This window comes from Dipodomys ordii, unplaced genomic scaffold (genome assembly GCF_000151885.1).
Source record: "Dipodomys ordii isolate 6190 unplaced genomic scaffold, Dord_2.0 Scaffold33, whole genome shotgun sequence".
Lineage (NCBI taxonomy): Eukaryota > Metazoa > Chordata > Mammalia > Rodentia > Heteromyidae > Dipodomys > Dipodomys ordii.
In genome coordinates this window covers 1,758,218-1,773,581 of record NW_012267249.1, presented here as the reverse complement: position 1 = coordinate 1,773,581, position 15,364 = coordinate 1,758,218, and the positions used below count along the sequence as shown (strand labels likewise).

Genomic DNA, 15,364 nt, shown 5'->3' with positions numbered 1-15,364 from the left:
TGGGGCCTGAACTCTGGGCCTGGGCGCTGTCCCTCAGCTCTTCAGCTCAAGGCTAGCACTCTACCACTTGAGCCACAGCGCCACTTCCGGCTTTTTTCATTTTGCTTATGTGGTGCTGAGGAATCGAACCCAGGGCCTCAGGCATGCAAGGCAAGCGCTCTACCAGTGAGCCACCTTCCCAGCCCCGAGGTAGAAATCTTTTAAATAAAAATCTGCCTCCTGCAACATTCTGGAAGGTATATTAAAGGGGTTTGTTTGTTTACTGTGTAGATCCTGGGGCTTGAACTCAGAGCCCTGGGTGCTGCCTGAGTTTTTTGTTCAAGGCTAGTGCCTTTCTACTTGAGCCACATCTCCACTTCTGGCTTTTTGGTGGTTAACTGGCATTAAGAGTCTCATAGACTTTGCTGCCCAGACTGGCTTCAAACGTTGATCCTCAGGTCTCAGTCTTCTGAGTAGCTAGGATTACAAATGTAAGCCACTGCCATCTGGCCGGTAGCTGCATGTTTAACTGGCCATCTAGTAGTCTAAAGTTCTACAATGTAGTAGATAACTAATTTTTTTTTTTTTGTAACATTCACTGATGTTAATGAGAGTGATACTCATTCAGTAAACAGTGAGTGTCTACTATGGTTTGGGACCTTTGGATCTAGGAAGCCCTAACAACTCTCTTAGTTATCCTTGACTGCATCAGACTAAACCTCTGAATCCTTCACTTTTTACTAGTGACCAAAATGACACTTAGCAGAAGAAAGTAGCTGATTTCAAATTCCTTTGACTAGGAGGGTTCAATGATATAAAACACAGTTTTCAACTATTTCCTAACACATTCTGTCATCTAACATTTAGAATCTTAGAACTAAAAGCCAGCTCTATTATACACTTGTAATCCCAGCACTCAGGAGGCTAAGGTAGAAGGCTCTCAGAGTTAGAGACCAGTATGGGCTACAGAGTAAATCTAGGTAAAAGCTAGACCCTGTGACAAAACAAAAACAAATCTTAGAGCTAAGACAGACCTAAGGAATCTCTTACTTTATAGACTCTAAGAAATAAGGGCTCCAGGAAAAGAAAATGACTTGCTTAAGGACACCAAGACAATTTTACAAGATGACTAAAATACTACTTAGTGTTCCATAAGTATTATGCCTCTGGCTTTAAGAAACATACCCATGTACCTTTAAAAAGCTCTCATATTTCTTTGTACTGCTTTCACCAAAACTGCTCTGGTGAATTCTAGCTAACCAAAGTATCTATTTTAAGGGAAAGGAAAGAATGTAGCCAGTGATTGAAATTTTACACATCTACTGCTTTAAATGCACTGTCATTTTATCCTTACAATACTCATACTTTATCAAAAGAGAAAACTGAAGATTCAGAATATCTAAGTAATTATCCTTAAGTGACTAAATAGTAATCCAGATCTCACTCAAAGCTCACACTCTGGCCTCTGCCTAACTATTGATATCATCAATGAGTACTCGTTTCTTGATTAAAGAACAGCTGAGAAGTGGTAGAGTGCTTACCTTGCATGCATGAAGCCCTGGGTTCCATTCCTCAGCACCACATAAGCAGAAAAAGCCTGAAGTGGTCCTGTGGCTCAAGTGGTAGAGTGCTAACCTTGAGCTGAAGAGCTGAGGGACAGCACCCAGGCCCAGAGTTCAGACCCCACAACAGACAAACAAAACAAAAACAAAACCCCACAACCTATGTATTTCAAAGGCAGAATCACACTTTGCTGCTAATCATCTTTTTAAAAAGGTAAAGCTACAACTTTTTACATCATGGTTGCGATTGTTGCTTATGGTATATGAATTATAGTTTTTCACCAGACAAAATTAAGACACACTTTTCCCCTACACTCAAGTGAAAAATAAAGAAACTGTAAGCCCAGGGGCACAAAATGAACAAAACAGAGGACTAGCTATGTCATTTCTCATTAACACCAAGTTAGAGTTCTTGTAAATCTCACTTTACTCTTTAGATCCTTTCTGGCAGCAAAATGAACAATTACCTCATTTGAATTTAATCCATCAGTTGCAGCCAAAGGAACTTTCTCATGTAGAGCTGTGCCAGTCACTTCTTTTATTCCAAATGCTGAAGAATCAAGGTCTTCCTTGATCCTCATTTCAGTGAGGGAAGCCTCCTCATGAAAAGAGGTTCCTTCTTCTGAGAAAGGCACTGAATCAGTTTGGGCAGTACTTCCCTGGAAGGGTTCACCAGTGGTAAAAACCTCCTCCAAAGGAGGCACTGCAGCAGCTGGGATAGCAGGTCCTTCTGGGGTGAATACACTGACAGGCTTTGTTGGGGTGGGTTCTGAAGGAGCTGGGGTTGCACAGTCCTCTGCATCAGACTCTGTAAACAGCTCCTCTGGGGAGGGCACTGCAACAGCTAAGGCATTAGGCTTCTCTGGGGTAGAAGGCCCTGCGAGAGTTAGGGCAGCAGGCTTCTCTGGGGTGGTGGGCCCTGCAGTATTTGAGGCAACAAGCTCCTCTGGGGTGGTGGGCCCTGCAAGAGCTGGCAGTGCAGTTTCCTCTGTGGCAGTTGGCCCTGAAGGATCTGGTTCACAAACTGTATCAACTGGAGAGTCGGGATCCTCTGGGATGGGCCCTGAGGCAGCTAGAGTGCCAAGCCCTTCTGGGGTGTCATCCTCCCCTGCGATGGGTACAGTAGCCGTTGAAGTAGTCCTCTCTAAGAAAGACTCTGCAAAAGCTGACATATCCTCCTCAGTGATGGCTGCAGCAGCAGCTAGAGCAGTCTTCACTAGAGAGGATACTACAGCAGCTGGAAGAGGAGCCTCAGGAGCAGTCACTGCAATAGTTAGGGGGGCAGCTCTCTCTGAGGCTAGTATTTGAACAGCTGTAACTTCCTCTTCTAAGGTGACCACTTCAGTGGCTGGGATACATGTGTCTATAGTGGCCACTGAGGCAACTGGGATGTCCTCCACTGAGGTCTCTATAGCAGCAGCTGAGATAGCAGGCCCCTTTGAGGCAGACACTGCAATAACTGAGATGTCTTCTAGGGTGGGCTCTGTAACAGTCAGGGCACGTATCTGTTGGTTAGATGTCCATTCCTCTAAAACTGGCTCAGTATTACTAGCTTTGGTAACCTGTTCCTCTGGGAAAACATTCAGGCATGAATCTGAATCTCGCATTTCCATTTCCTCTCTCTGTGATGATGCTAGGTCCAGCTCAGGCTTTTTATCACTCATAGTTTCCACTCCATCTCTTCTATGTCTCAGTTCTCCAGTCAGCAGGTGTAAACCCGGAACTTCTGCCTCTAAAGATTTTCTCTGGAGATCCTGGAAGATTTGCTCTGGGAAGCCTCCACTCCTCCAGAGCTTGGCTTGATAATCCAGCTCTTTTGCCTCACTGTCCTCATCACAAATTTTTTCTGTGGACAATACACATGAGTCCGCATTTCCCAAGCACATCACATTGCTATTTTCTTTATCAATAGCTTCTTTCTCACTTTCCAAATGAATCTCACCTGTTACTAAACTTGAATCAGATGACAACACCTCTATTTCAGGTCTTGAGGTAACATCTCTTAGTTCAGATCTAAATGCAAAACTAAGGGAGAACCTCTCAATATTCTCTTCCACATTCCCCTCATTTTGACTGCATTCTACTTGGGACAAATTGCCATTTTCTTTGACCACCTCAGAAGCAAAAGATAATTTTTCTTCACAAGAAGTGTTATGATCAGAGTTCAGAAATCCTATTGTGTCCAACTCGCCTAGTGATTCCAGATCACCTGGAGACTTATATTTCCCTACACTCTCAAGGTTAAAAGGCACTTTTTCACAGTCCTTGCAAATGTCCCTTATATCAGGATAGGCAGTAAATTCCACAGCATTAGGTACCTGGGAAGAATCCAGGGTATTAATATATTTGCAATCCAATCCAATATCATGGTCCTTTACTTTTATATTTAAAAGGTCTGTGTTCTGTTCCTTATCTAAGGCAGCCCCTGAAAAATGGCTAATTGTAAGTGTATTTTCGGCATTCTGGGATGAGGCCAGCCCTTCAGAAGAGGCTTCATTCTGTAGTTCATCTGAAGGAGTTACTCCTTCACATAAACACTCCTTTTCAAGTTCAAGAAACATCTGTACTGAATCTGTGTCAGAGAACTGCTCTGCATCAACAGGACATTCTAATTCTAAGACAAGATCTTCTAGCTCCTGAACAGTTCTGGTTTTCATCTCATCAACTGAACCCTCACCTGCAAAAACACAACTGCAATCCAGGGGTATATCCTTGGGAGAGGAAGCCAGTTGGTCTCCAGCTGGCTGTGAGTCTTCAGAGCAAGAAATCTGATCAATGGCTACATGGTCAAAAGTCCCCAAGACAGCAGCTAAGCAATCAGTTCCAGCCTCCACCATTGCCACTGTGTTTGCTTGTTCTCTTTCTTCAAAAATGTCTGCCAGGCTGTTCTTCTCATCTGCCATTAGAAAAGTCTTTCCTCCCGTCTCTGACAGTTTCTCTTCCTCCCATTCCTCCTCAGCCTCCATCATGATCCACCGCTCATCCTCCTCAAACTTCAGTTCAGACTCTGTTTTCTCTCTCAGGCTGGCAGTTATGAGAATGGGTAATGCTGGATCTAACAGCTCTTCACTCAAGCAAGGAGAGAGGGGTGGCATTTCCACAGTACAGACTGGGTCTCCAAGTGGGTGCTGCTTCCCACTGAAACCTCCCTTAGCAGAACTTTTCATGGCCCTGGGCCAGGTTGCACTTGAGTATCTGTATTCCTGCATTACATCTGTGTTACCACTTGCTGATGCAGCTTCTGATACCAAAGGCTGGAATTCATGTGGAGAGCTCTCACTGTGCTGCTGGAATCTGAAGTCCTGGCAGTCTCCATTTCCATTTTTCACATCTTGCACTTCTGGAAGAGCCATGCATTTGGACACATGTTCCAAAGTTACTGACTCTGACTGAGGTTGTTCCCTGTGGTCCAAATGACCAGAGCTTTCTGTCAATGCAGAACTGGATTCCTTCTTCTCTTGCAAGGAAGGATTTGAAGCACCAGCTTCTGAAACTTCACTAAGAGAAGCTTCCATCCTTTCTGCAAATTCTGGGAAATTAGGTGGCATGAAGGATTTCCATGATCTCCTGTTAACATTGTCTTTGCGTTCTGCATTAGGCCGCCTTCTGGGTGGCACAGGTGCTGACTTTTGCACATCATTGCTTAGTTTTAAGGCATCAAATATTATTCTCTCATCCAGCTTTTTGCCTTCTGGTGCTCTAGATTCAAAAACATTCGATGCTGCTCCTAATGTACCATTACTAGATATGGTACTACCTTCCATCTTTTCCATGGTGCTTTTTGAAGTCTGATTAAGCTTTGACCCCTGATCAATCTGTTCATTTATCCTCATTGTATCATATATAGATCGCTGTGGAACATAGCAATCCTCTATATAGCCATCCTCATCCTCCCCCTTCCCCAGGCAGGTAGGGTTCCTCCTTAAACAGTCTGGCCTGCTCAATGGTTTACCCATACTGTTTCAGTCAAGATGAACCTTCACTCTTGGCAAAAGCTGTTTTACAGGTTTCCTCAAAATACATTCTACATTAATTATAAATCCTTTCACATGTTTATTCTTCAAGCCACCAATTGCATCTGTTCTCCAGAAAGACCTGGGAGTTACACTTTGAAATCATTCTGGGAGAAGCTCTAAGACAAACAGCTTTCTCCTTGCAGACTAGCAGCTTCATAGTTACAGACAAATAAATGGTATAATTTAATCAACAAACATAAGATAGTTCCTTGTATGGCTTCTATTTTTTGTTTTGTTTTTTTAATTTTTACTTAAGGAGCACTGCTCTTTCACATTCAGTCCACAAAAAAAAATCATTTGATATTGATAAGTCTTGTTCTGTATCTAGTTCCACTCACTTTTCATCAAAGCAGAGTTGGAAGCAGTGAATGTATACCTTGTCCTGTAATAACAATGCCAAAGTCTCCAGTCCTCAAGTATGGCCCAAGCTAAGAATTCCTTTCATTTTATCCTCTATTCCAGTTCTGGAGCGTCCAGCTGGTCTGAATTAGGCCTTCGTCTTCTCTAGTTATGGTGTTTGCATTTGAACTGGGCTGGTCGGCGGATATTCCTGCAACTTTAAACACAGGAAGTCCTTCGTTCCGGGCCAGTTTGGGGTTTCCTGCCTCCAAAACATCATGGCATTGTTGTGGCTTCCAGGCCAACCCTACACCGTGGCCGCAAAACAAGGCGCGTGGAGAGCCCCGCGCCGGGCCTTTAGGAAGCTGGCAGGCTGCAGCAGCGGCCAAGGGGCCGCTGAGGGGCTTGCTCAACACCACCCGTTCCTCCCTAGCGTGCCGCGCGCCCCGAGGGCCAGGGTCACCTCACCGCAGTCGGGCAGGTGGCTTCAGACCGCGCCGGCCTCTGGTCCCGCGCTCAGGAAGTTAGTTGGTCCCTCTGGCAGCTGAGTCCCGAGTGATGTGGGCGCCGCCTCCCCCGCCGCCGCCGCCAGTCCCCCGCCCGCAGCCTCCGTGCCGTGGGCTGCATGACAAGCAGCCGCCTCTATTCTCCGCCGCGCTGCGGGCCCCGCGGCCCCGTCGTCCTCCCTGCCCGCAGCTGTCACGGCACGCAAACTTCTGGCTGGGAACAAAAGGCTCCGCTCCGTCCGGGCGGGGGAAGAGCCGCCTGCCTTGTGCCGCGAGGCCCTTTCGTTCGCCGCTCGCTGGAAGTGCTTGGCCGGCGGGCGGCTCTCCTCCTGCTCCCTGCTCCGCCGCCGCCACCGCGCTGCCCCGCCCGGGCAGCCCCCCCCCTGGAAGCTGGGGAGCGCGCCGCGCCAAGAGCCCAGGGAGGAGGGCGGGGGCGGGGCTCAGGGGGGCGGGCCCGGGAAAAAGGAGACCCTGGAGGGGCGGCGGACAGGATTGGAGGCCTTGGAGCCGAGGGAGGGGCTTCTACCGGGTTCGGAATGAGGCATGGCGGGCGCCATCCGCTTGGCTCGGAAGCCCACGCCCAACGCGCCCCAGGGCCGAAGGGGAAGCCCCGCCCCCTGGGAGGGCGCCCAGCGGAGAGCCGCACCAACCGGAGCCTCCGCGTGCCCCGCAAATCCCCTGACAAAGGAAAGCCCCGCCTCCTTCCGCTGGCCCGGCCTCTTCTCACTCCCGGCTCCTTCCAACCCGTGGGCTCCGAGCCAGCCCAAGGGCGAACAAACCCAGAAGGGGTGCCCCCGCCTCCCCGCTGCCGGCTGGTTCGCGCGAGGGCCACGCGGGGCTCCATCTGCTGGCAGGGTAGTGCAGTGTGGCGGGTCGCCGGCAAGATTCTAGGCTCCCACTTGGCCGCCAAAGGTTATCCCTAGTCCTCCAATATCACCTTGTGCAGGCCGGGTGCCAGAGGAAGAAGGCTCCACCCTTAAACCCAGAACTTTGCTGGTGTCTCAAGGAATTCCATCATGCCTGGAGACCAAGTTACCAAATAAATTCTAGGCAGTCTACCTGTCTTCCCTTTCTCAAGCTAATCCGTTCATACTTCTACCCCAACTTCTCCACCTACAGACCTTAGAGGTGTCAAACGACAAGGGGGCGCGGCACCCCACGCTCAAAACACCTGGGGTCCTTTATTGCTATGCACATCTTAGGAAACCAGATCCTGCTTAGGACTAGAGGAAAAGCATGGGTCTGTATTTCAAATCTCTGAAAAGAAAATATTACAGAAACATGCTTTACAATCTCGTCCACAATCTTTTGGCTTTTAGAAATGCTATGTCCAGTTAAACAAAGAAAGTACAAAGGCAACCCAGGAAGCTGTTCACTAGAGGCAGCTGCATCTCAGAGATGCCTTTGTGATGACGGTCACTCTTCAATTTTATGAAGGAAAAAAGAGAGTCCAGTAAAATGTCTGAATCGCTGTTGGATCATGTGTCAACATGGATTATAAAACTTATGGAAAAGTTATTCCTACCCCTCACAGTAGTTGGTGATGTAGATCTGGCACTGAAACCCTGAGCTAAGCCTTGGGCTTGACAAAACTGAGGTATGGGCTGAAGCCAGTGAGCAGAATTAACACACTTTCTCTGGCAAGAAAGACGATCAGTTCTCATTGTTGATCTGCTAATTAATTCTACCCACTTGGATACAAAAGAATCCTCTCATCTATAAATTGAGAGTACAGAGAGATAGATTAGACTATGTCTCCACAGCTTTATTACTTTTAATATTCTTTAGTTCTAATTTTTTAAGGAGAAGCTCAGAATCCTGTGAAATCTTGGTCTATACTGCAAGATAGTAGGAACCCTGTCCAATGAACACACAGTAGGAAGAAACAAGAACACTTGACCAAAGAAATAAAGCTCTAGGAGATGTGATCAACATGAAGTGTCTGGAGAGATGGGATGTGGGAGGGGAAAAAAATGTTCTAAATGTCTCCTTAAGCTGGCATACTAAAATCCAAGGGCAGATTTCAAACCAACAAAGAGCTTTCTGGCTGCTATTCAAAGAAAACAGTGTCCCTTATTAAGGTGACTTACCTGAACCCACAGGTACTTGAGAAGAAATTCAAGCAAGAAATTTAGATATATATATATATATTTACAAAATCGCCAGTTTGTTCAGGATGTTTTAAAGTTCATCCTAACTCTGACACATTGTGACCTTAAGATTTGATCAACTTACAGATCTGGAACTTAACAGTTCAATAAATCTATGTTTAAATTTTTCTTTTAATTGGTCAGTACAATTGGGAAAACCCAATGAAGACAAGATCAATTTCACTAGCAAATCTCCCTAGCCAAATACATTTACTTAAGTGTTCAGATACCATAACAGACTGCTTAGCATGCCAAGAGCCCTCTGGCTGGAAGAATCTGAGGAATTCTGGCTCTGGACTAAGGGTGGGTAGTTATTCTGTTATAAAGAATGATTTGATGTGTAATCACAACCTTCATGGTTAGAAATTCCTTTCCTGTTTCCTCACCAAGTCAGGTGCCAATCAATTCAGTCTTTTTCTTAATTAACACCACCCCTTCTTATCCAAATTATTCTACCCATCTTATCAGTAGTTCAATAAAATAGATCATTCCAGCAACTGTGAAGTTCAGATTCAAATTACTTTTCAGCTTTAGTCATACTCTTAATTAAGGGTTAGAAACTTCTGATAAGCTGAAACATGGCCAACCTACAGAAAACATTACATAGCCAGGCGCTAGTGGCTCATGCCTGTAATTCTAGCTACTCAGAAGGCTAAGATCTGAGGATCTCAGTTCAAAGCCAGCCCAGGCAGGAAAGTTTGTGAGACCCTAATCTCTAATTAACCAGAAGTGGAGCTGTGGCTTTAATGGTAGAGCTCTAGCCTTGAGTATAAAAAGCTTAGTGACAGCACCCAGATCCTAAGTTTAAGCCCCAGGACAATACATTAAAACAAAAACAAAACCTTCCTGAGTGCTTTGCTTATTTGCCCCGCCTTCCTCATTACTATGTATTTTAAAAAGAAAGCATAAAGTCTCTTTCCTCTTTCTTTTTATCTGTTCATGAGTTTGTCTTTACTTTTGGTATGTGGAACTCTGCCAATAGCCATTTCAGTGACTGAAATAAATACCTGGTACAACTTTCAGCCTCTTGGTGCTCTGATAGCTATAACAAAAAAAAGCATTTGTGAATTTCACATGCCATGTGTAAAGTTTTTAAAAGAGAAGCTTTCTTAAAAAGAGAGTTTCAGAGTACCTCTTCAGATACTTTCCCCACCCCTGAAACCACAAATGTATGTGCTCAAGCCACATTTCAAATTAGTTTCCAGTTAGTGGATTATAGAGCTCAAAGAATTCCATACTCATTTTGAAATTCCTAAGAACAGGATTTGGTGTCAGATTTTCCTTCAGTGAACCTAGAAGAACAATCCTGGCTCTTTTTAGCTCCTTCCTGCTGTCTTCTTAATTAAAGGCAGCTGGGTGGAGTCTCCTCACACTCTAACACAGCTCCCTTTCCAAGTTTTGGACTTGGCACTTTGCCTTTGTCTCCCTCGATCTGAACTGTCAGCCCACTAGGACAATCTACAATCCTACATCTACTTTTTTTAAAAATTGATTTTCACACCGTACAGAGGAGTTACAATTACATGGGCAAGGTAATGAGTACATTTCTTATCAAGCATTGTTGCCTCCTCCTTTGTTTCCCCTTCCCATCCATCCCTTCCCATCTCTCCCCTGCCACCCCCCCATCTACTCTTCAGGTACTAAAATGCCTTTCTTTTCATCTACCTTGATGGGAACTCTCTTTTGGAATAAAAGAGGACACAATAGACTGGTTGGATCTTGCTCATTTTAGATCTACAAAATGCCTTTCATCTTAGGATATCGAGATTTTACATGCTTTATTTACAAGTGGAAACTCCACAGTATTAGTCTGTACCTGTTAGGCATCTGTCATTAACATCCTTTTGTGCTTTCATTATTATAAATTTGGCTACAGAGTGGTTCAAAAAGCAACACAATATGGTGTGGAGTTTGTTTTAAATGGGAAACTAAGGATTTCAAAGCTATTTGAGCTCTCATGTATTTTTGAACCCAAGAGAAAACTTTCCACACACTCTGCAGGAACTCCCATGACCTCTGTAAGCCCTTTCCTTTTTCTAAACATCTGGTGATGACAAAAGCATGGGGGCTTTTGCAAATTAAAAAAAAAAATCTGGGCTGGGAAGGTGGCTCAGTAGTAGAGCACTTGCCTTGCATGCCTGAGGACCTGGGTTTGATTCCTCAGCATCACATAAGCAAAAAGAAAAAAGCCAGAAGTAGCGCTGTGGCTCAAGTGGTAGAGCACTAGCCTTGAGCTGAAGAGCTGAGGGACAGCGTCTAGGCCCAGAGTTCAGGCCTCACGACCGGACCCCCAAAAAAATAAAAATCTGACAGAAAGCAGGGAGAATCAAGAAAGAGTCCTAGAAGAATCCACAGTTACGTATTAGAATACAGATATGTAGAGACAGTGAAGACAAGTATTTCCAAATGATAGAGACAGGAAAGCAACATTTCTAAAGAAGCAAATTCTAATTCAGAATAACTTAAGAAGAATGAGTATAGCAGGGAAAAGTGAGAGGTTAGAATGGCAAGTAAACTGGAGCCAGGCACTGGTGGCTCACATTTATAATCCTAGCTATTCCACAGTTCAAAGCCAGCCAGGGCAGGCTCATACCTGTAATCCTAGCTACTCAAGAGGCTGAGATCCAAGGGTTGCAGTTCAAAGCCAGCATGGACACTCTTATCTTCAATTAACCTCCAAAAAGCTGGAAATGTAGCTGTAACTCAAAGTGGTAGAGTGCTGGCCTTGAGAAAAAAAAGCTTAGGGAAAGCCCCAGGATCAGCACAAAAACAATACAAAAACCAAGCCAAATTCCTAATTCCTAAATGAAGCTCAGGGTGGTAAAATATACTTGCCCAAAATACCACAACTAGTGAAAATGAGAGGTAGGAAGTTGTGAAAGAAGTTATAGAGAGCTCATGTCTGTAATCCTAGCTACTCAAGAGGATAAGATCTGAGGGTTGTAGTTCAAAGCCAGGCTGGGCAGGAAAGTCTGTGAGACTCTTTAAACCCCCGAAAACTGGAAGTGGCCCTATGGCTCAAAGTAGTAGAGTGCTAGCCTTGAGCGATAAAGCTCAAGGACAGTGCACAGGACCTAAGTTCATGCCCTACCACTGACAAGATAAAAAAACAAAACAAAACCCTACAGAGCACATTTGGACTTCATAGCAGGACAGATATGAGGTTACAGGAAAAAATAAAAATGAAATGCTTTAATATTCTCTTGGCTCTATTTCTTTAGTGTAGAGCAATGGATTTGGAGGGAGTCCCTCCCCAGCCAGGGAATAGTGTGGGGCTGTTCACTGCAGAGACTGAACACAGAAAGAGACAGGAAGGACAGATGACAGAACTTCAAGAACTGTTATTTCTAGGCACAGGCACTCCATTATTGAGTTATATCTCCTGCCAAGGGTTATATTCTTAATTATTTTTATTCAACAAATATGTGTCTTCAACTACAGGAACTAAAGAGAAACAGAAATGAGCAGGACAGAGTCAGAATCTACACTCTCATAGTGGAGACATATTCACTTTAATTGCTTAACAACTATGAAAGAAAAGCAAACAAGTGCCATGAGAAACTGGCTTAAAGGAGCTCCATCTGGTCTGAAGTTCAAGGAAGTTCTCCTGTGAAAGCGACAATGTGGCTCATTCCCCTGAAACCTAATTGAGTTCGGGGTGGCGTGACTGTCACAAAGTTATCTGTCTATTTCTATGAGACACTTCCTTGTGTTTAATCTCCAAGAAATCTTGGCTGCATTTAGAAAAGGAAATCAAGCACTGGTGGCTCCTGCCTGTAATCCTAGCTATTTCAGGAGGCTGAAATCTGAAGATCATGGTTCAAAGCCAGCACAGGCAGGAAAGTCCATAAAACTCGTATCTTCAATTAACCACCAGAAAACTGGAAGTTGAACAGTGGATTAAAGTGGTAGAGCACTAGCCTTGAGCAGAAGAGCTCAGGGACAGCACCAGGCCCCAAGTTTAAGCCTCATGACCAACAAAACAAAACAAAAACTTAAAAATGGAGGTAGAATAAATAATACAGAAGTATTTGAAACCTGTCTCTTGTATTTTGTTAATCAAACAATTCTTTTTTGTGTGAAAATAAGCATTTGTTTCAAATCAATTTCACAAAACATGGATAATTTTGAAAACTGAGAGGCTGTCAGTGAGCAATAGTGGTATAAGGAAGCAAGAATATCATTTAACAAATAATATTATTCCTACCTCTTTATTTCTACCACTGGATAACTTGAAAAATGAAATAGAAACTCTAAGGACCTTAGTCATAGTGCTGGGCTTATGGTTTGATTTATCTATTATGTTTTACTGATATACAACTTTAAAAGTACAAGCCCAAAGGGTAGTTTTATGATGTTAAATCAAATGTATATCCAAGAAAAAAAATCAAAATTCCTCTTCCTTTGTGTGTGTGTGTGTGTGTGTGTGTGTGTGTGTGAATAGTAAAGCTTGAACTCAGGGCATGGATGTTGTCCCTGAGCTTTTGTGCTCAAGGCTAGTAGGTAGTACTCTATCACTTTTGAGCCACAGCTCCACTTCTGGCTTTTTTTTTGGTAGTTAATTGGAGATAACAGTCTCACAGACTTTCCTGCTTGGGCTGGCTTTGAACCTCAATCCTCATATCTCTGCATCTTAATTATAGGTGTGAGCCAGTGCTCAGGGTTTTTTTTTTTGCTTGTTTGTTTTTTCCTTCCTGGTCCTGGGGCTCAAACTCTGGGCCTTGGTGCTGTCCCTGAGCTACTTGTTGTTCAAAGCTAGTGCTCTACCACTTGAGCTAGGCTGCTACTTCTGGCTTTTTCTGTGATTGATTGAAGTTAAGAGTCTCACAGAAGCCGGGCGCTGGTGGCTCACGCCTGTAATCCTAGCTACTCAGGAGGCTGAGATCTGAGGATCGCGGTTCAAAGCCAGCCCGGGCAGGAGAGACCATGAGACTCCTATCTCCAGTAAACCACCAGAAAACCGGAAGTGGCGCTGTAGCTCAAGTGGTAGAGCACTCGCCTTGAGCTGAAGAGCTGAGGGACAGTGCCCAGGCCCAGAGTTCAAGCCCCACGACCGACAAAAAAAAAAAGATGAAATTATCTTTAACTTTTTCTAAAAAGAAAAGATATCCATCTTACTTTTTTCAACACTACGTATGGGGCTCTCTTTCTGAAAAAAAAGTGACAGTTTTAATTCATATTTAATCCCTCCCAAGTTTTTAGTGTACAAAAGTCTAATTGTGCTTTTATAGAAATATAACTATTGTTATCATTATATAGAGGGGTTATCATTTCAAAGTCAGGTAATGAGCATATCTCTTTTTTAACATGCAAAAGCCTAACTGTGCTAACTGTACTTTTTAAAGTAAACAAGAGGAATAACAATATGGCCCTATTCCAACAATCACGTGGTCATAAATATTAAACTAAATAAGTAATCATAACTTTACAATTTCTCTAATTTCTTAACTATTAACTTTTGAATAACTAAATTTCAGTGTATTTGTAGAATTTGTAAAATTAAATGCTTACAAAACCAATGGTACAAAATTTATATCCTGTGACACCAGAATAAAAAAGAGGCATTATTCAAAGATTAATAAGAAAATCGTGTTCTTTTTTCAACATTTATTTCATTAGGTTACTTTTCTTTCTGCTTTTCCTATCATTGTTTCCCTGGGACCGTGACTCTCTTTTCCAGAATCTTCAGGGGCCAGTCTGAAGAATTCTCCAATTCCTTTATGACACCTAGCAGTTGGGCATACACAAACTGGATTCTCTCCTGCATATTTATTGTCAGCTTTCCTTGATAAAAGTGTTGTAGTATTAATGGAAGAGATGAAAGAACCAAGCAACTTCCTGAGGGCTTGAGAAGCTACCACTGTTCTGAAGATACATTTTTTTATTTTTCTCATTGCACCAGGCTGAATGAAGTATGAAGACTCTTCCTAACTGTGCACTATTAAATGCCAATGGCTGTAAAGTGATGGATAGGTGCCTAGAACACTGCTTTAGTTGTCACTATGGTTAAACCAACAAGGATCACTAAAGCAATTCTTATTATTTTTCTTTTTTTTTGGGGGGGGGATCCGGTCGTGGGGCCTGAACTCTGGGTCTGGGCGCTGTCCCTCAGCTCTTCAGCTCAAGGCTAGCACTCTACCACTTGAGCCACCGCGCCACTTCTGGCTCTTTTCTTTGTGCTTATGTGGTACTGAGGAATCGAACCCAGGGCCTCAGGCATGCAAGGCAAGCACTCTACCACTGAGCCACCTTCCCAGCCCGATTCTTATTATTTTTCACAGACAGATAAATAATTTAGGTTTTAAAAAGAATCTTATCAAACATAGCTTGGTTTACTACAGTAGATACCAAGAAATTCAGGCAGGAGAATCCTAAATTTAATTTCTTCAAATTATCTCCCTTGATGTATTTACACAAGACATTCATATTTGCTAAAATTGTAAAATATTAAAGGCTTTCTGTAAGACATCTCAATCTGGTATGTGACTGACAGAGAAGAAATGTATTTGTGTTTTTAATTTAATTTTAATTTTAGTTTGTGTTTGGAAACTAAGTTGATATTAAGAGATGTCTCTCTTAAAGATGCTGATTTAGTACTTGCCATTGTTTGGCAATGGAAGAGAGAATATGGTCTATGATAAAAGCTATAGTTAATTAGGCCAAGGACTCTGAGATCATTAAAGCTAATCTGATGAGTAAATGCATGACTAGGGACGTCACTGAGCTGGTAATGCCTTCTGGTTAATTCTGGTTAATGATTTGAAAATAACATTGATTTGTAGAGTATATAAGCCAAGGCCAAAATGATCTCA

General features: G+C 43.5%; 2 protein-coding genes across 6 annotated transcripts in view; both read right to left on the bottom strand.

The window, feature by feature from the left end:
• Positions 1-15,364, bottom strand: part of Macf1 (microtubule-actin crosslinking factor 1) — a 167,687-nt gene that overhangs the window by 77,444 nt on the left and 74,879 nt on the right. The gene's annotated exons all lie outside the window — the stretch shown is intronic.
• On the bottom strand, positions 1,934-5,497 carry Kiaa0754 (KIAA0754 ortholog). The gene has a single exon (XM_013016847.1). It carries the CDS (start codon positions 5,495-5,497, stop codon positions 1,934-1,936), a length of 3,564 nt encoding a protein of 1,187 aa, XP_012872301.1.